Source organism: Populus nigra, chromosome 9 (genome assembly GCF_951802175.1).
Source record: "Populus nigra chromosome 9, ddPopNigr1.1, whole genome shotgun sequence".
Classification (NCBI taxonomy): Eukaryota; Viridiplantae; Streptophyta; class Magnoliopsida; order Malpighiales; family Salicaceae; genus Populus; species Populus nigra.
This window is the reverse complement of record NC_084860.1, coordinates 15,783,612-15,804,960: the sequence shown is the minus strand read 5'-3', so window position 1 is coordinate 15,804,960 and position 21,349 is coordinate 15,783,612. Positions and strand designations below refer to the sequence as shown.

The window sequence follows — 21,349 nt, the reverse complement described above, 5'->3', positions numbered from 1 at the left end:
AAAACTAGTCAGATAAATTGTTATACTCTTTTCATTTAAGGAAGTATCTCTTAGATAAATTGTTATACTCTTTTCATTTAAGGAAATATCTCTAAAATTGTTAACCCAAACTATAAGGAAAGGAAATTAAGAAATTAGATGGTTTTTTTATAGGAAAGAGAAATCACATGTTTCATGAAATGAATATTAAATAGTTTTATTAACTAGAAAACGATGAAAGGATATAATTTAGAATCCATTGATATATATGTTGAAAAACTAATTTAGATGAGAAATAGATTGGATATCTAATTAAGATTTTTCATATAAGTTAGGGATTTAATTTTACAACGTTAGCACTTTCCCTTATATATGCTCTTAACCAATTTAATTACCAACATAGTAATTTTAATTTCTTTTGATATATTTTTTTGAACTAAAAGTATAATTAAATATAATTCTTGCATGCATATTCGTTATCAAATCATCAGTTTATGCACCAGCTGGTAACCACATTAATAATATACATCCATATACGAGGGCTTAATTTCTCAAATTTATGAATAATTATCTCTGAGATTCCCTTGTCTATTTTTCAGGAATCATTGACTGGATGGCGTGATTTAGTTGAAGACATATAGAAAGGAACAAACATGAAACTGTGATATGGCATCTAATTGCCCAGTACTGGGCAGTACTAGCACAGCACATTTTCCACATATTTATTTATACCACATCTTTCTGCAAAGATAGATATATATGCTATAAAGATTTCTACTCTCCACTATCCAGAGCACAGCCATTCTGAAAGGCGAGAAAAAACTATCTGTGATTCAGTTTTACTCCTCTTCACAACAACAATGGCTGATGAGGTGACACTAATGCTGGAATTTCAGGCAGGCGCCCCTTTTAGTGGAAGAGTGAGAATAGCATTGGCAGAGAAGGGAGTCAAGTATGATGTGTACAGTGAACAGAACCCGAGGGACGAGATCACTAAATTGCTTCTTCAGATGAAACCAGTATCCAAGCAGCTCCCAACTCTCATCCACAATGGAAGACCAGTTTGTGAGTCCCTTATTATTGTTCAGTATGTCGACGATGCATGGAAGGGAAAGGCCCCTCTCCTGCCTTCTGATCCTTACCAAAGAGCCCAGTCCAGATTCTGGGCAGATTTTATTGACAAGAAGGTACGTATGCATGGGAACTGGACTTTGCAAGGTCTTTTGTATTTCTAGGTGCTGTTTAGTCCGCTTTACAATATACTGTGCTATGAATTTTAATTTCAGGTATTTGAGATTACTAAGAAGATATGGACTACGAAAGGAGAAGAACTGGAGGGAGCAAAAAAGGATTTTATCGAGTGCCTCAAGCTGTTGGAAGGAGAGCTTGGAGACAAGCCTTATTTCGGCGGAGAGAACCTCGGGTATGTGGATGTTGCGTTCGTTCCTTTCTACTGCTGGTTTTATGCCTATGAGACCTGTGGAAACTTCAGCATAGAGGCAGAGTGCCCCAAGATCATTGCATGGGCTAAGAGATGCATGCAAAAAGAGAGTGTATCCAAGTCTCTTGAAGACCCAAAAAAGGTGTACGAGTTCGTTTTGGAGCGCAGGAAGAGGTTTGGGGTGGATTAAGATGAAACACATGTGCATCCATGAGCAGACGATCAGTATGATCTCCTCATGCTAGGGTTGTTTTTCTTTCGAATAATGGGAGCTCTTCGTGGCTGTGCCTTCTCTTGTGTTGTTCTATTGTGATGCTGGAGCATGCGAGCACATCGTTGTGACTCGGCCTGGCAGCGTTTGTGTTGTTTTCGGCTCTTTGGCCTGTCTTGTCGTACTGTTTTCACTATTTAATAAAATAATGTGTTGAGATTATTTTACTAGTAGATGATTATGATATCTTTAGAACACGGTTGTTTCATTAAAAAAATTTTAAAAAAATTATTTAAATTTTACTTTTTTATTATGTTTTCACATTATTTTAATATATTAATATTAAAAATAATTTTTAAAAATTAAAAAAATATTATTTTAATATATTTTTAAATAAAAACTATTTTAAAAAATAACTATTACTGTATTTTTAACAAAAAAGATGCCCTCTCAAGCAATTCAACACCCCCATAATATTTTTTTAATAAATAGGAAAGACAAAGGACAAGTACACAATGGTAATCAATTAGTAATTCTATCCAATTAATTTTGCCTTTTCAAATGAAATTTTTTAATTTTTTTAAGTTTTTAATTAATTTTTTATGTTTATAAATTATTTAGACGTAATGATATTAAAAATAAAATTTAAATTATAAAATAAAAATATTATTTATATATTTTTCAATAAATAATATTTTAAAAATTAATATTTAACACAAGTAATAATTTCGATAATTTTCGGTGAGATGTGATAATTGAGCTGGGAATATTAATTATGACTTGATTAAATATGTTATATTTTTAAATATCTTTTTTGTTTATAAAATTTTACTATAAATTTATTTTTACTGCTCGGGTGTTGCTCTTTATAAATTTAAAAATTTTTAAATATAAAGATCATCCAATGAAATATCGTAATTTTTAAATATTAAAATTTTTATTTACATTAATTTAGTATGTTAAATTAATATTGTAACATTATTATAAATCTAGATTGGTGGTGAAAGTCTAAAATTTTAATTTTTTATGCATGTTATAAAATCCTTTTATAAATTAGACAAACACAAAATAAAACCTTATTTTTATTATCTTTGTACACTGGATAACAATCATTATCAAATCAACTAGGCGTAGCTTTAAGACAAATTTCAAGAAGGGAGTTAGAGATTTTTATTTTTATTTTTTCCTAGAACCCATTGAGGATTGGACGATAATTAGAGATGAACTAGATGTCATGCTTGTGCGATGTTATGAGCTTGTGGTATGTTTGTATGTTGATGGATTTGTGGAAAAAAAAACATTATATGGAGAAAAATTGTTGCAACCCATAATGTTTTTAAGGAAAAAACTACAAAATTAAATTCTTAACCAGATTAATATTTAAAAAATAAAATGAACAAAAAAAATTTAGAAAAAAATCATAACAAAAAAAACCAAAAGAAAAAAAAATCATGCAGGAAAACATTGTAGCTTTCGTGAGGAAATCTACAGTTGTAATTCTCAATCAGCTCAATATTAAAAATAATAAAATCGATAAAGATAATTTTTAAAGAAATCATAAAAAAAAAATTATGTGGAAGAACACTGTAGCATCCATAGTGGTTTAAAGAAAAAAAACTATGAAGCTAAATTCTTAACCAGCTCAATATGAAAAACAAATTGACAAAAACAATTCTGGAAAAAAAAAAGAAAAAAAAGCCATGTGTAGGAACACTGTAGCAATCTACAGTGTTTTAAAAGAAACTACAAAACTAAATTTTCAACCAGTTCCATATTAAAAAAATAAAATCAATAAAAACAATTCTAAACAAAAAACATGAAAAAAAAAGAAAACAATTTTGGAAAAAAAGCAAAAAAAATAGAAGAAAAACATGTGGGGAAATCCACAATTATAATTATCAACCACCTCAATATTAAAAACAATTCGACAAAGATAATTTTAAAAAAAAACATATGGAGAAACATTGTAGAAAAACAAAAATTATGTGGAGAAATACTGTAACAATCCAGTGTTTTAAAGAAAAAAACTACGAAGCAAAATCAACAAAGATCATTTTAAAAAAAAGGTCATGTAGAGAAATATTGTAGTAATCCATAATGTTTTAAAGAAAAAAAATCACATAACTAAATTTTTAACTAGTTCAATATTTAAAAAAAATGACAAAAATCATTTTTTTTAAAAAAACATAAAAACAAAAAAGAAGAAAAAAAACAATCTTGGGAAAGAAAGCAAAAAAAACATGTAAAGCCAAAAAAAGGGGAAAAAGAAAAAAATGTGGGAAAAAAATGATTAAACAAAAAAAATGAATAAACAAAACAAAAACAATAAAAAAAAAGTATGTAACGTAAAGAAAACTACAATACTTTCTGATGCCTTTTAAAGTATTAGTTAATATGCCCTGACCTAAAAAAAGTTGATTAACAAGAAGCAATTTTTTTAATTAATTAATTAACCATTTAATCAAAGTTCTTTTCAAAAACAAAAAAACCATCAAATCAAAGTTTTGTAATGTCTTCAATTGATTTTTAAAATCCAGTGTCATTTTCATTTAACATCCTAAAATTTAAATAATTTTAATTACAAATTTTTTTAATTAAAATTTAATTGATGATTTCGAATTCCTTGATTGAATCAAATTTTAATTATATAAATTGTGCTTAAATAAATAATAATAATAATAATAATAAAAAGAAATATGAGGTTCTGGTTGTTAATTAACAAAGCGTGCAACTCTCAAGGAGTGAATTGTAATTTAACATATGCCTTCTATTCATTATACATTATATATATTGTCGCGGGGTGCGCGGCGTCGCGGCGATCGTCCACCCTCAGGATGTATAATGGGAGGATATATATCAGGTAAATATGGGGAGACAAGGAGTTCTTTGTCTCTTAGCAATGAGAAATGGTGTGGGAGTCGCCACCTAGTATTTTGGTCACTAGGAACCCTAACTGGTCTCAAAGATCGGGCCCGGGGACTGGTTGCGTAAAGAGAAGGTATTAGCACCCCAAATACGCCCTACCTAAGGTAAGTTGCTTTGTTTATTTGTTTGATAAAATTCAAGGTCCCGTTGTGTTTCCTAGTTGTTGGTCCGTCTATGGTTCAAGAAAAGTCCTCCTCAATAAGGAGGTCCTTATCTTATCGGGTAAAATCTAAATGTTCTAACGTCTATGTATGTTGGTCCGCCTATGGTTCAAGAAAAGTCCTCCTCAATAAGGAGGTCCTTATCTTATCGGGTAAAATCTAAATGTTCTAACGTCTATGTATGTTGGTCCGCCTATGGTTCAAGAAAAGTCCTCCTCAATAAGGAGGTCCTTATCTTATCGGGTAAAACCTAACCGTTCTAACGTCTATATATGTTGGTCCATCTATGGTTCAAGAAAAGTCCTCCTCAATAAGGAGGTCCTTATCTTATCGGGTAAAACCATGGTTTTGAAACCCAACCCGGTGATCGACCCGGTCAAAAGATCGGGTCACGGGTCAGATGGGTTAACCCAGGTTGACTCGGGTCAACCAAAAAAAAAAAACACAATACAACACCTTATAAATTAAATGCATTACCTGTGCAATTGAGGCAGAACCAAGAGATTCCACATCAAATCTTTCAAAAATATCCTCAATGCTTCGACCAAACTCTATCTCCAGCACAAGCTTAATAGCTTCAAATGGAGTTGCTGGAGCTCTATCGTATAAAGTAACAAGCCTTCTCACCCATGCTGCTGGAGCCAGGTCAGGCTTCCCAATGATTTGAGCAACCTAATTTAAATCCAGTAAAATTAATTACAAAAAGTATATAGTAAAATGTAGCTCTCTCTCAAACCAAAACAGCATAAACATCATTACCAACCAATAATCAAAATGGACAGCAAAAGGCAAAAAAAAAAAAGGGGGGGGGGGGCAAAGACAAAGCTTACTAACAAGAAAAAGATGAAGAAGAACATAACAGATTGAAAAGATGAGGAATCAAATAGTTCCTAATACAATTTCTAAAGCAGAAAAACGAACACCCTTCAGACCCCTAGGCAAAAAATAACCAAAATCTTTAAATTAATAAAAAAACAAGAAGAAACATGAAGATTAGACAATTGAAAAGATAATTGCATAGAAAGAAAGCAAAAAGGTCAAAACTCAATGGAATTAGACTCCTTTCAGTACATAATTCAACTTCAAAAATCTCTCAAGATCAAAGGACCGTACACAGTAAAGATATAAGAATGAAAATTACCTTGAGAAAGAACCCACCAAGATCATAGCACATAGTAAACATCTTTTCGGCAGCCAACTCGTGCTGTCCTTCCTAGTCCCTACATTGCCTCCTGCTTTTCCTCATCCTTCACTAAACTCACTCTGAGTTGAAACACCTACACAAAACCCATTAGCCGAATCCTGTTAAACATGCAAATGAACACACTTATATTCACATGCATTAATACTCACGCATATCAAGATCAAAGGACCGTACACAGTAAAGATATAAGAATGAAAATTACCTTGAGAAAGAACCCACCAAGATCATAGCACATAGTATACATCTTTTCGGCAGCCAACTCGTGCTGTCCTTCCTAGTCCCTACATTGCCTCCTGCTTTTCCTCATCCTTCACCAAACTCACTCTGAGTTGAAACACCTACACAAAACCCATTAGCCGTGTTGTAACCCATTTTTGGGTCCCCCCACAAAAATAAAATATATAGCTGGAAGAAAATTAGAAAAATAATAAGAGGCGGGAGCGCTCAGAAAGAATCAGAAAAAAAATTGATTAAGGAGGTTCAAAAATGCAAGGAGTGAATTTTTTGACAGTATATTCTTGAAGGAGGAGAGCCTTGTTGAAAGAGAAAATTTAATTGGAAGAGAAAAGGGCCAAAATTGGATGTTTATGGACTCAATTGGACCATATTGCAAAAGGCGCGTAACTCTGGGGCCGAAGATGAAGTTATACCGGGACTAAATTGCATCAAATCAGAAGTTTTAGGGTCAATTAGGGAATACTGTCGAACGAAACTGAAAGTCTGAGGACTAAACTGAACATTGGCAAAGAAATCCTTATTTTTTATCTAAATGGCGCCGTTTTGCATTTTTTTTTTTTAAAAAAAAGGGATCACTGATCACTGTTCACTGTCTTCCCCGCCGAGCTGCCCGAGTGGCCGACTTCCAGGCGTGTTTGCTGCCTCGTTTGGCCCCCAAATCTGACAAAGCATGAACCAACATGTCCACATGAAACCCCTTTATCCCGGAGAATGGTCCGGTTGGGTTGAAAAAGTTAGAAACGGGTCCGTTCATTGGCCTGAAGTGGCCACTTCGGGCAGTTCACAGCCTGGAGCTGCCAAATTTGGCAGCTCGAGGTGCACACTTTGAGCCAACGGTTGAGATGCTTCCCAACTAAATCAAGGGCTGTAATTTTTCCACAACGTAGACAAGATTACCCTCTTTCAAGCCCTATAAATAGAAGCAATTTTCATGCTCAAACGGTTGGAGGAACGGAGCTCAAAGTTGTCACAAAATAAGCTTTTCCTGCCCGTTTTTTCCTGCAACCATTTTTCTTTTTCCAGCTTCTTCTCCCTCTGCTCCGCAAGCCTCAGCGCTCAGACAGACCCACACAGCCGAACAACCCTCACACACATCTCCCCTCCCCTTTGATTTTCTTCTTCCCCTCAGCAGCCAGCAACTAGGGACAACCCCCTCTCTTGCAAAGCCAAACCGGGGCAGCCCCCTCCCTTTCCTCTCATTCTCTTCCAGCAGTCCCAAAACACTGTCCCCTCTCCTTCCCATCAACACAAAGCCAGTAGCAGCTCCTCCCTCACCTTCTCCTTCACCGCAGCTTCAACAGCCCCAGCAACGCCTCCACACCGACAGCAGAGGAATCTGCTCCTTCCAGCCGGGACCAGTGCACGCCAGTGAAGCCACCAGCCTCCACCGCAGCACCACCGGCCTCCCAGCGACGCACCAACTCCTCCACACCAGGTGCTCTTCTTCCCCCCCCCTTTTTTGTGCCTCGGTTTGTTTCCTTCTCCTGCATGCAGAACGCACCTTCTGCATGCAGGAAGGGGGGAAAATAATTCCCCCCATGTTTTTTAATTACGCTGGGCCAGATTGGTTCTGGCCCAGCAAAAAATGGGTTTCCTCCTGTGGGCCGGACTGATCCTAGCCCAGCCCAGCGGGTGGGCTGGGTCCGGCCCATGATAAAAAAATTCTGGTTGGGCCGATATCGGCCCAACACATTTTGGGGCTGAGTCCGGCCCAGCCCAGCCCAATTATATATTATGTATATTATTGGTGTTTTGTATTATTTCATATCTAGATATATATAGAAAATTAATAATTTTCTTCGAAAATTATTTCCAAAATATGTGATTTTTATGTAAGTTTATTACTGTATTTTGATCAATATTGGTTTGTATTTTTATACTGTAAAGATACAAATCCGGTATTAAAATACCTGGTTTTCATCAAAACATCAAACATTTTCAAAATAAAAAATGACTTTTGCTTTCAAAAATTTTCTAAACATCTTTAAAAATATTGTTGATTTTCCTGCATATTTTTATCAAAGTGGATTAATATTTGGTTGTATTTTTATACTGTAAGGATACCAACCAAGTATTAAAATACCCGATCTGCGTCAAAATATCAAAAAAAATATACATAATTAAAAAATGTTTTGTTTTAAAATACGACCTAGTCTCTCCAACATATATATATAAATATAATATCATATTTTCATACAACAAAGAAAGTTTCAAAAACAATATAGGTATTAGCATGCATTGTGGCTTTAATGACCAGTTTATTCAAGCCATGAGAACTAGGCCAATATTTCAAAAATTCTTAAAAAATCTTTTTGTCTCCTTTTAGTATTTGGGATTACGAATTTATACGTAAAACGTATTCCTGATATTAAAAATATGGTTTTTTACATAGACGTTAGAACGGTTAGGTTTCACCGATAAGATAAGGACCTCCTTATTGAGGAAGACTTTTCTTGAACCATAGATAGACCAACAACTAGGAAACACAACGAGACCTTGAATTTTATCAGACAAATAAACAATGCAGCTTACCTTAGGTAGGGCGTATTTGGGGTGCTGATACCTTCCCTTTACGCAACCAGTCCCCGTACCCAATCTCTGAGACCAGTTAGGGTTCCTAGTGACCAAAATACTAGGTGGCGACTCCTATTCCATTTTCTACCAACAAAAGACAATATTTTCTTGTCTCCCCACACTTGCCAGATAGATACCATACACTTTTTCCTAGTTTTAAAAGTGGAATATTCGCCGCGACGTCGCGCACCCGCGACAAGCCGAATCCTGTTAAACATGCAAATGAACACACTTATATTCACATGCATTAATACTCACGCATATCAAAACAAAGAAAAAAGAAAAGAAAAGATGCAAATTAACACACTTATATGATATAAACCCCATTAATAGAAATGAACATAAACCTCCTTTTGATGCCACTGTTTCGAAGAATGGAAGACAATAATATTTTCTCATCTCTCTCCCTATATCTCCCTCTCCCTCACAGAGATTATGTCCAGAACCAAGAAAAGAAAGAGTGAAATAAGGAGATTTGTGAAGAGAAACAAAAGTCTAACCTTATTAAAATCACTTTTTCTTTATTGATGAAGAGTCTTCTGCTTATCTATTCTTCGCGATTGAAATCGCATTTTCTTTAATTAGGTTTTCTCTCTGTCTGCTCTGCATTTCTGTTCTTTGTCTTCGTTGTTTTGGCCTTTTAAAAGGCCAAAACGACATCGTTCCATGTCTCTATATATATATAAAAAAAAAACACGCCGGGTCTCAGCCGGGTTTACCCGGGTCGCCCGGGTTCCGAGTCGACCCGCCGGGTCGACCGGGTTTCACCGGGCCAACTCCCGAGCGGGTTTTTGCCTCCACCCGGACCGGTCCCAGGCCCGGGTCGACCGGGTCCCGGGTCGGCCAAGTCCCGGGTCGACCCGCCGGGCCGGTCCGGGTTTTAAAACACTAGGTAAAACCTAACCGTTCTAATGTCTATGTAAAAAAAAAAACTATATTTAATATCAGGAATACGTTTTATGCATAAATTCATAATCCCAAATACTAATATCAGGAATACGTTTTTGTTGTGTGAAAATATGATGTTATAATATTTATATATATATATATATAGGAGAGACTAGGCCGTATTTTAAAACAAAACATTTTTTTAATTATGTATATTTTTTTGATGTTTTGACCATAGTTTTGAAACCCGGCCCGGCCCGACGGGTCAACTCGGGACCCGGCTGACCCGGGGCCGGAACCGGGCCGGGTTGATGAAAAAACAGGGGAAGGAAAAACCCGGTGTGACCCGGCTGACCCGGCGGGTCGACCCGGCTGACCCGGCAAGACCCGGTCAAGACCCGGTGACAAACCCGTTGAATTTTGTTTTTTTTTTGTTTTTTTTACTAAAACGACGTCGTTTTGATTTTTTTTAAAAAAAGAATTGACCCGGCCGACCCGGTCAAACCCGGTGACCCGGCCAAAACCCGGAACCCGGGCCTTAGACCAGGCCGGCCACCGGGCCGGGTCTTAAAACTTTGGTTTTGACGCAAATTGGGTATTTTAATACTGGGTTGGTATTCTTACGGTATAAAAATAAAACCAAATATTAATCCATTTTGATAAAAATATGCAGAAAAATCATTTGAAAATAATTTTTTTATTGTTTACAATATATATATTAAAATTACAAATATTTTTTAAAAACTAATCTGAATTAACTTAAATTAATCTAGTTTTTGAGGTGCTAAACTCAGTTTGATTTTAATAATTGTGGTTGAATGTTTTTGGTCGTGTATATCTTTTCATGCTATGAAATATTATTCTAAATATAATTTTTGCTTATTTTATCATTGATTAGCCTATAGCTTAGTAACTTTTTCCACGATTTATCACAACCACGTACACTCTGCAGATGAAGATAGCATGACTAACGATTTACAATAATTTTTGCTTATTTTAACAAATAATGGACCAGCTGCTCTATGGTGGTGCCAAACTATTTCAATCTTCTGTTTGGATAAAACTAAGCCCACCAAAAGTGCAACTTTTCCTTTGGCTCCTTGTCCAAGACAAAGTAACCACAAGAGATTTTCTATTTCAGCATGACTACCTAACCCTTCAAGAGTCAAGATGCACTTTCTGTAATAAAAGCCTGGAATCTATAAGTCACCTCTTCATTCACTGCCACTTCACTTGGAATATATGGATGAAATTGCTTACTAATCGGGGTGTTTGTAGTGTTTTTCCAAAATCTGTTGATGATATGTGCTACCAATGGTCCTCTATGGTTAAAGGCGAGCAGCAAAATCTCTCATGAGAGCTTCTTTTCTCTTGTGTTGTTTGGAATCTTTGGCTTCATCGAAATGATGTTATTTTTTATGACACTGCCCCTAACCTTCAAATCTGTTTCTCCATGGTGCGCCAAAGTATTGCTTTATGGTTGAGGCTTGATTCCAACTCTTTAAACCTTAATTTAGAGAATGTTTAGTCGGGAGAAGTTGGTTTCTTAGGTTTTTGTTTCGTTCCCATTTTGTTGCTCTCCCTTGTTTCATGCAACAGTTTTAATGCTTTCCTTTCCTCTACTTGTTCATATGATGTAAGTTAGGTTATTATCTTTGTAGTCTTTTTTCTTAATAAAATTTCGACTATTAACAAAAAAAAAAAAGATAACAAGTCTTGCTTTCTACTATTTATGATTGAGTGATATTTTTTTTCACTTCAACAATGGCTGATGAGGTGACACTGCTGGATTTCTGGGCAAGCCCTTTCGGCATGAGAGTCAAAATAGCACTGGCTGAGAAGGAAGTCAAGTATGAGTATAGTGAACAGGACTTGATGAACGGAAAGAGTGATTTGCTTCTGCAGATGAATCCAGTTCACAAGAAGATTCCAGTTCTCGTTCACAGAGGAAAATTAACCAGTTTTTGAACCACTTATTATTGTTTAGTATATTGATGATGTGTGGAGGGACAAGGCTCCGTTGCTGCCTTCTGATCCTCAGGAAAGAGCTCAGTCCATGTTCTGGGCTGATTTTATTGATAAAAAGGTATGGACATATACCTTTAATCTTGCTAAATCTCTGGTCCCCCTTCTATACATGTATCTATGCTTGCGTGAGGACAAATATATATTCCTTTGCTACTGCTATATATGTTACTGTAATATCAATTATGTGCTGCAAAAATGAATTCTCAGATATTATTTCAAAATATTTTTATTTTATAATGAAAAAAATTATCTTTAAAGTATTTAAAGTAAAAATATTTTTATATTCCACGTTAAAAAAATATAATTTTCTCCTTGTAAATATAAACTATATACACGACTCTAAGCTCATAGTCTACCATTTATTTTCTAGCCAGCTAGCTGTTGCATATTTTAATTTTTCTATTTATTTTCTTCTTTGTTGTTATGGGCTATAAGTTTATATATACACCTGCATTTTTAAAGATAAAAACATTATATGTACACCTGTATTTTTAAAGACAAAACAAAATATCACCTGACTTAAAACACTTAAACTTGCTGGATTTTCTTGCTGTTTCTGCATCCCTCCTTTCGAAGAAGAACCTACTGAATCCTAATGGACAATTTTATGTGGGTAAATATCTTTAAGGAAACTTACGTTAGTAAATATCCTTAAGGACATTGTTTGTGCACACACTTAAGTTTTGTGTTCTACTATGTTCTGTTCATTATATTCCCAACATTATTCTGTGATATTTTTGGCATTTTACTTGCTTTTACATAATCAGGACTACATTTTTGTGATGACGTGCTGTGAATCTTCAGGTAAATGATCTTTCTAGGAAGATATGGACAACAAAAGGAGAAGAACTAGAGGCGGTAAAGAAGGGTTTCTTTGAATGCCTTGAGTGATATATTTGAGGGAGAACTAGGAGAGAAGCCTTATTTTTGTTGAAACTTAAACCCAATCCAGAAGGTCAAGGAAGGCAACCATCCACCGACCAGCCGCAGCCGCCAGCCACCAGCCGCCTCCACACCTGCAGTCACCGGCCGCCTTCACACTTGGAAAGTTTGAATTTTTGTATTTTGAATTCGTGTATAAATAGCAAGCTGAGATTATGCTATTATGTGTGAAGAGAATAGAGAGAAACACTAGAGAGAAAGAGAGGGTGTGTATTGTTAAGCTTTTGTGTTAATTAATTGTAAGCTTGTGTTTTTTGTAATAAAACCTTGTGTTTTATCCCCTCTGAGTGTTTCAAAGCCACCACCAGTGGTTTCTCCCACCAACAATTGGTATCAGAGCCTCGTTCGTCAGAAAACAGAAGTGTTTTGGGAGATATCTGAATTTTCAAAGTTGTCAAAAACAAGTTTTGATCATTCCACCGTGTAGATCTCATCCATACGAACTCATTGTCGTAAAAATCAGCTCAATCGGACACCGGGGTGAGCCACACGCGCCTCTTGAATATTCGGCACTGTTTTCGCACGTGCATCCCACGCGCCCCGAGGTAGACGACGACTGAGCCACACGAGTGCCATATTTGAGCCGTTAAGCCGAGCCTCCAACCGAGCCGAAAAATATTCCCGAGAATATTCCCTTTTCAAGCCGAGCCGCTAAGCCAAGCCGATATTAGCTGAAGCCGAGCCGATAGAATATTCCACAGAATATTCCCAGTTCAACCCAGCGACCCGCCGCCGTACAGAATTGGTTTTTTGACCGGTTCACCCATTTTCTGACCTGATTTATACAAAGTCAGACCGGTTCCTTGTTATTTCGACCATTCCGGATCGATCTACAGTGTCTGTTTTGCCAAATTCAATTCCCAGAAGGTGATATAGTCATTTAAAAAGCAAAATGACTACAGAAAGTACACAAACACTCATCCCGAAGCTAACCAAAGACAACTATGATAGTTGGTGCATCAGATTAAAGGCATTCCTTGGTTCTCAAGAGTGTTTGGAGATTGTACACTATGGTTATAATGAACTAGAATCGAAAGAAGAAGAAGATGCTTTACAAGAGGCACAGAAGCTAGCCCTGAAAGTCAACAGAAAGAAAGACAACAAAGCAAAGACGATCATCTATCAAGGTCTTGATGAAGACACGTTCGAGATCATTGCTTTCGCTGAAACATCACATGATATATGGGAGGCTCTCCAATAAAAATACAAAGGTGCTGACAGAATCAAGAAGATTCGTCTCCAATCCTTACGAGGTGAATTTGAATTATTGCAGATGAAGTCCTTAGAATCAATTTCTGATTATCACACAAGGATTATGGTGATAGTCAATCAGATGAGGAGAAATGGAGAAGCCATCATAGATTCTCAAATTACTGAGAAAATTTTGAAATCCCTAGATCCAAAATTTGATTTTGTTGTTGTCGCCATTGAAGAGTCCAAAGAAGTGGACAAGTTGACAGTGGATGAACTTATGAGTTCTTTGCAAGCTCATGAGCAGAAGATTGTAAAGCGAAATGGAGATAAGGTCATCGAGCATGCCTTACAAGCAAAGCTGTCTCTCAAGGACAGATATGAGCAAGGGGAGACTTCAACAAGTGGATATACCACTCAAGCAGGAAGTCAACAATCCAGAGGAGGATTCCAGAGATTCCAATGAAGAGGTTCTTGGAATACAAGCTTTAGAGGAAGAGGTGGTAGAAACACCACCAGAGGAGGTAAAGGACAACAAACATTCACTCCTAGAGGAAGAGGAGGCGGTTACAATAACCGTGACAAGAGGAATATCCAATGTTATAGTTGCAATCAATTTAGGCACTATAGCACTGAATGCAGAAGGAAAGCTCTGTTGGAGATACGTGAGCAAGCCAACTATGCAGAGAAGGATGATAGAGAAGAAGCTGCATTTCTTGTCCAACAAGAACTTGGCGAGAAACAGGAAAATATGTGGTATCTAGATACTAGAGCAAGCAATCACATGTGTGGCTACCGAGAGTTATTTGGTGATCTAGATGAGACCAAGCAAGGTCTAGTTACTTTTGGAGATACCTCAAAGGTTCCATTCAAAGGTAAAGGCAGCATCCCAATCAAATTGAAGAACGACGATTCCAGCTACATCGCCGATGTGTATTATGTCCCAGCCATAAAGCAGAACCTGATCAGCTTAGATCAACTTTTGGAGAGAGGATATACTTTTTACTCGAAGAATTGTCATCTGACAATTAGAGACAACAATTGGAGATTAATTGCCTATGTGAAAATGTCCAAGAATATGATGTTTCCTTTGAACATCTAGTATGATGCAGCAAAGTGTTTGATTGCCATCACCAACAGTGAAGAATGGCTCTGGCACCTGAGGCTTGGACATCTGAATTTCACAAGTCTAAAGATGCTAGCAAGCAAGAAGATGGTCAAAGGTTTGCCTCACATTGATCATCCAGATGAAGTCTGTGAAAGTTGTGTCCTCAGCAAACATCACAGATCCAATTTTGCCAAAGAAGTCAACTGGAAAGCAAAAAGGCCACTGGAGTTAGTACACACAGATGTGTGTGGCCCAATAACACCTATGTCGACTGGACAAAATAGGTACTTCCTCACTTTTATTGATGATTTTAGTAGAAAGACGTGGATATACTTTCTGAAAAGGAAGTCAGAAGTATTCAATTGTTTTAAAGATTTTAAAGCAATTGTGGAGAAGCAAAGTGGCTACATGATCAGAACCGTGAGATCTGATCAAGGTGGAGAATATACAGCAAATGACTTTGAAGCCTTTTATACACAACAAGGCATCAGACATCAGACAACACCAGCTTATACACCATAGCTGAATGGTGTAGCTGAAAGGAAGAATCGCACGATTCTTGACATGGCAAGAAGTCTGGTCAAAGCAAAGAAGTTGCCCAAACAATACTGGGTTAAAGCTGTATCATGTGCAGTGTATCTACTGAATCGCTGCCCAACCAGAAGTTTGTGATGAGTCATTCCAGAAGAAGCATGGAGTGGTCACAAACCAAGTGTTACTCATCTACGAGTCTTTGGTTGTGTGGCATATGCAAAGATCCCAGATGCAAGAAGGAGAAAGCTCGATGATAAAAGCGAGAAATGCATCTTTGTCGGATATGGTGAAAAAAGGATAGGATACAAGCTGTATAATCCTATCACGAAGAAGGTGATTATGAGTAGAGATGTTATCTTTGAAGAAGATAAATCTTGGGAATGGAATGATGATAAAGAAGTAGTCAAATGGATCAACATTGATTTGATCCTTGAAGGTGAAGAAGTACCAACAATACTTGTCAAAGAACCGATTGTGCCAGCAGCTGAACCACAAAGTCCGGTACACAGATTCCCTGTATTCAACAGGAGGAACACACCAGGAGCATCATCATCAACACCACCATCAACATCCTCATCAGAAGAACCAAGAAGGATGAGAAATCTAGACGAGTTGTACAATGCCACGCAAGTCATCAAAGATACAACTCTATTTTGTTTCTTTGCAGATAATGACCCACTTAGCTTCAACAAAGCTATCACAAAAGAGAAGATAGAAGCAATGGATGAAGAAATGCATGCCATTGAGAAGAATGATACCTGGAAGCTGACTTATCCACCAGAAAGCAATAAAGCAATAGGTATCAAATGGGTCTATAAGACAAAGAAGAAGTGCAAAAATACAAAGCCATTGAAGGGAGAAATATTTATCAGACTGAAGTTCATGCTTGGCATGATATCCCTCGATTGAGTTTAAATGGGAGATTTGTTGAAACTTAAACTCAATCCAGAAGGTCAAGGAAGGCAACCACCCACCGACCAACCGCAGCCGCCAGCCACCAGCCGCAGCCACCAGCCGCTTCACACTTGGAAAGTTTGAATTTTTGTATTTTGAATTTGTGTATAAATAGCAAGCTGAGATTATGCTATTATGTGTGAAGAGAATAGAGAGAAACACTAGAGAGAAAGAGATGGTGTGTATTGTTAAGCTTTTGTGTTAATTAATTATAAGCTTGTGTTTTTTGTAATAAAACTTTGTGTTTTATCCCCTCTGAGTGTTTCAAAGCCACCACCAGTGGTTTTTCCCACCAACAATTTTGAGGGTGAGACTCTGGGGTATGTGGATATTGCCTTTCTTCCTTTCTGTTGCGGGGTTTATACTTTTAAGACCATCGGTAACTTCAGCATAGAAGCTCAATGTCCCAAGATCATTGCATGGGCTAACAGGTGCCTGCAAAAAGAGAGTGTAGCCAAGTCTCTTGCAGAACCTGGAAAGGTCCACGAGTTGGTTTTAGAGATGAGGAAGAGCCTTGGGTTTGATTGATTAGAAGGATATGGTCATGGCAGTAAGATGTTTTTTTTTTGTTTAATTAGTAGTTCATGTGGTTGCTCTCCATGTTGGAATTGTTTCTCTTACAAATAATATTGAACTTTCTGTAATTCTGTGGCACTAGGCTTTGCTCCATGGTTGACTAGGAACTGGATATGTCCAGACCAGCTTCAATCTTATTTGTCTGTGATGTATGCTTTGAACGCTTTTCCTTGAATCTGAACTAGCTGCCATTTCCTTGGATCTGAACTAGCTAGTTGGCATTTGTATTTGATGTGCTAATTTTTGCTCGGAAAAGGGAAGGTTTGAGAATTTATTAGATTGGGCACCCAACGCACACAAATCCTCTTCATTCAATATATATATATCCTCAAGTTAATTTTCTTATACCAAGTTGTAAGTAGTTCAATCACATTACAATACAAAATAGACTAGAACTCACGGGTTTTTTCTACCACAATCCACAAAGTTTTTTTTTTTTTATTTCGGTTGTTGCTTGAAAACCAGGGAAGGGAAAGGAAGGGAAGGAGATAAGAGAGGAAGAAAGAAAGGTTACTAGCCATGTCAGGACTTGAAGGGTGACATGTGTTATCCTGAAAGGAAGACCTGACAAGAAAATTCTGGCATCATCGAAGCTCAAAGAAGGCTGCATGCGCCACCATAACGCAACAACTTCCTTAATTATACGTTGTCACGAGCATTACACTCGTCAAATATATTTTTTTTCCCGAGTTTTTTTTATCCCATTTCAATTTAGTCCTAAATTTTAAATAATTGTTTTTATTTGGTCCCCAATTCTTTGATAAGTCTTCAATTTAGTCTCAAATGTTATCCTATTCAAGTGAATATTAATTATTACGAAACTGAATTAACACAAAATAATAAATATTTAGAAAAATAATATAATTTAGAGATTAGTAGATAACATCTGTTGCTCATAATTAAGTCATGAATATCTATCATCTTGGCGTTCGTAAATGGTAAAATAAGCTGACACAATTATCATACTGCTACACGATTATCATAGGCTTCGCTTTGTTACGCAGTCCTGTAAATAGTGGTTCGCGTGAAAAAAACAAATATATTAGCTTTAAAGCTTTTTCATGCGAATTAAGCACAATTTGCATCTCAGAAGCACTGCGTAGCCGAACGGGCTTGAAATCTGATAGCTACTGTTAAATATTTGTTTTGCCTACATTTGCTGTTCTAGTACTGCTGTTCTCCACTAGCAATCTGGTCTTGGTTTAAGACAAGAGTACCATCGACAAATAGAGAATTGAAAATCTCCATTTTATGCTTTAATAAAACAAAGCCAATCTCAATTCCACCCCTTCCATCTGCCTTCTCCTGCATAGAAATTTTTTTCGGATAATCATTGATAAAACCAATAACCATATTGCATAGAGATTGATCCTGTCTTATCAATGGAAGAGTCTCCACCTTCATAGGCATACCCCAACCAAAATCAGCAACGGCTTGATGGGTCCTGCACAACATAGAGATACGTTATATGTCCCTCCTCCTAAATCCCACTACATCCTTAATTTTCTAAATTTAAGCATGAAAGAAATCTCAAAATAGCAACTCCTTGGCCATTATACCTTGAACACAGCAAAATCCTAGTTACCTGGTCAGACAAGAATAGGGTTGTTGACACGTGAATAGTGAATTCTCAAGAAAATGACAATAATTGATGTTCACAGGAAAATGATTGCAAGTTTTTTTAAAAAAAATTTTCGAGCCCAGATTTGGTGGTTTCCACATTCGAGCTTCCCCTGACACTGACATATGGACCCATGGCAAAAACAAATCGTATATAAATTGACTTGAAATTACCAAAGCTATCCTTAGTTTTCTTCAGGCAAAAACTGAAAAAGTTTGTTGGCAAGATTATTGCTTACTTTGAATAATAATAATAAAAATATATCACTTAAGATATACTCTCGTTATCATATATTTATAACCCCCTAATAAAATATATATTGATCGTACATAATATGAATTCCGGTGATAATTTCTCAACTTTAGGAATAATTATCTCATTTTGTCAGGGTAATTAGCTCTGAGATTTCAGGAATCATTGACCGGTTGGTGTGATGTAGTTGAAGACTAGAAAGGAACAAACATGAAAATGCGTTATGGTATCCAATTGCCCACTGGGCACTAGCACAGCACATTTTCCACTTATTTATTTCCGCCACATCTTTCTGCAAAGATAGATATGCTATAAAGATTTCTACTCTCCACTATCAAGAGCACAGCCATTCTGAAAGGCGAGAAAAAACTATCTGTGATTCAGTTTTACTCTTTTTCACAACAACAATGGCTGATGAGGTGACACTGCTGGATTTCTGGGCAAGCCCTTTTGGCATGAGAGTCAAAATAGCATTGGCAGAGAAGGGAGTCAAGTATGAGTACAGTGAACAGGACTTGAGGGACAAGAGTGCATTGCTTCTTCAGATGAACCCAGTCTACAAGAAGATTCCAGTTCTCGTCCACAGAGGAAAACCAGTTTGTGAGTCCCTTATTATTGTACAGTATATTGATGATGTGTGGAGGGACAAGGCTCCTTTGCTACCTTCTGATCCTTACGAAAGAGCTCAGTCCATGTTCTGGGCTGATTTTATTGATAAAAAGGTATGGATATATATACCTTTAATCTTGCTAAATCTGTGGTCCCCCTTCGATACATGTATCTATGCTTGCATGAGGACAAATATATATTCCTTTGCTACTGCTATGTTACTGTAATATCAATTATGTGCTGTAAAAATGAATTCTTAGAGGTTATTTCAAAATATTTTTATTTTATATTGGAAAGTGTTTTCAGAGATTATTTCAAAATGTTTTTATTTCTTATCAGAAATATTTGTTTTTTTTTTAATTAAAGTATTTAAAGTAAAAATATTTTTATATCCCATGTTAGAAAAACACAAAATATCACTTAACTTAACACTTAAACTTACTGGATTTTCTTGTTGGTATTTTCCTTGTTGTTTTTGCATCCCTCCTTTCGAGCAAGAACCTATTGAATCCTGGTGGATAATAATTTTATGTGGGTAAATATCTTTAAGGAAAGTAAATATCCTTACAGACAATATTGTTTGTGCACGTCTTAGGTTTTGTGTTCTGCTATATTATTTTTGTGATGAAGTGCTGTGAATCTTCAGATACATGATCTTTCTAGGAAGATATGGACAACAAAAGGAGAAGAAATGGAGGCGGCGAAGAAGGGTTTCTTTGAATGCCTTGAGTTATTGGAGGGAGAACTAGGAGAGAAGCCTTATTTTGGGGGTGAGACTCTGGGGTATGTGGATATTGCCTTTCTTCCTTTCTGTTGCGGGTTTTCTATTTATGAGAGCATCGGAAACTTCAGCATAGAAGCTCAATGTCCCAAAATCATTGCATGGGCTAACAGGTGCCAGCAAAAAGAGAGTGTAGCCAAGTCTCTTGCAGAACCTGGAAAGGTCCACGAGTTGGTTATGGAGATAAGGAAGAGCCTTGGGTTTGACTGATTAGAAGTATATGGTCAAGGCAGTCAGTTGTTTTTATTTTTTTTTGTTTAATTAGTAGTTCATGTGGTTGGTCTCCATGTTGGAGTTGTTTCTTTTACGAATAATATTGAACTTTCTGTAATTCTGGGGCACTTGGCTTTGCTCCTTGGTTGACTAGGAACTGGATATGTCCAGACCTTCAATCATATTTAGCTAGCTTATTTGTTTGTGATGTATGCTTTGAACGCTTTTCTTTGAATCTGAACTAGCTGCCATTTCCTTGGATCTGAAATAGCAGAATATTTTTTTAATTTCTTGTTATTATCAATCATATATGTGATCAATCCTTAATTCGAGTCAAATAACGGGATTGATCAGCATTTATTGTGTCACTGTATAACGCAAGTTCTGATGTCCCAAAATTAGCAGAATACTCAGAGGGCTCAACCAAAACAAAATTCGAGAAAAAGGGTTTATTTATCCCATGTAAAAGGAATTAAACAATGGCCAAACAAATGAAAATTGCAGTTGGAGTCTCCTCTGTACCAACCGACAATGCCAAGCTTTCTGGGCATAAGCAGCTGTAAAATCTAAGAACTTTTAGTTTTTTTGTCAGAGTAAAAACAACACAAGATATTAGTTTCAAAGCTTTAATTTCATGCGAAGCACATTAATTATCATAGGCTTCGTTTGTGGGTGGAAGAGGGGATACAGATTATGAAGACCTACTGGCTGGCCTCCACAAGACCATTATTATAAGAGGCTTAGTGGAATACGGCAGTGAGAAACTTCTTTCATAGTGCAGAGAGTTTTAAAAGAGAAGACGTAGTTCCCCAAGAAAGCTCTAACATCAGTTTCGTGGAAGAAAAATATGAAGCTGCTGATATCTCAGCAGCTCTAGTGGCTACGGGGATTAAGTGATATTTAACCTTGCTCTATTTCTC

The 21,349-nt window shown here is 36.5% G+C and overlaps 2 protein-coding genes and 1 pseudogene across 2 annotated transcripts; all 3 read left to right on the top strand.

Moving 5' to 3' along the window:
• The first annotated feature begins 720 nt into the window (after nucleotides 1–720).
• Nucleotides 721–1,853, top strand: LOC133703829 (probable glutathione S-transferase). Its single transcript, XM_062128526.1, has 2 exons — nucleotides 721–1,166; nucleotides 1,266–1,853. The coding sequence occupies exons 1-2, from the start codon at nucleotides 840–842 to the stop codon at nucleotides 1,608–1,610; spliced, it is 672 nt and encodes a 223-aa protein (XP_061984510.1). The 5' UTR covers nucleotides 721–839; the 3' UTR covers nucleotides 1,611–1,853.
• Nucleotides 1,854–11,371: 9,518 nt separating this feature from the next.
• On the top strand, nucleotides 11,372–12,597 carry LOC133703992 (probable glutathione S-transferase; annotated as a pseudogene).
• Nucleotides 12,598–19,058: 6,461 nt separating this feature from the next.
• On the top strand, nucleotides 19,059–20,690 carry LOC133703144 (probable glutathione S-transferase). The gene is made up of 2 exons (XM_062127583.1): nucleotides 19,059–19,548; nucleotides 20,082–20,690. The coding sequence occupies exons 1-2, from the start codon at nucleotides 19,234–19,236 to the stop codon at nucleotides 20,424–20,426; spliced, it is 660 nt and encodes a 219-aa protein (XP_061983567.1). The 5' UTR covers nucleotides 19,059–19,233; the 3' UTR covers nucleotides 20,427–20,690.
• Nucleotides 20,691–21,349: the final 659 nt, after the last annotated feature.

What these genes read in the sequence shown, in the direction of transcription:
- LOC133703829 (XM_062128526.1), top strand. Translation starts at nt 840, where the DNA reads ATGGCTGATGAGGTGACACTAATGCTGGAATTTCAGGCAGGCGCCCCT. An exon ending in CAGATTTTATTGACAAGAAG is followed by an intron (nt 1,167 to 1,265) that starts GTACGTATGCAT and finishes TTTTAATTTCAG; the next exon opens with GTATTTGAGATTACTAAGAA.
- LOC133703144 (XM_062127583.1), top strand. Translation starts at nt 19,234, where the DNA reads ATGGCTGATGAGGTGACACTGCTGGATTTCTGGGCAAGCCCTTTTGGC. An exon ending in CTGATTTTATTGATAAAAAG is followed by an intron (nt 19,549 to 20,081) that starts GTATGGATATAT and finishes GTGAATCTTCAG; the next exon opens with ATACATGATCTTTCTAGGAA.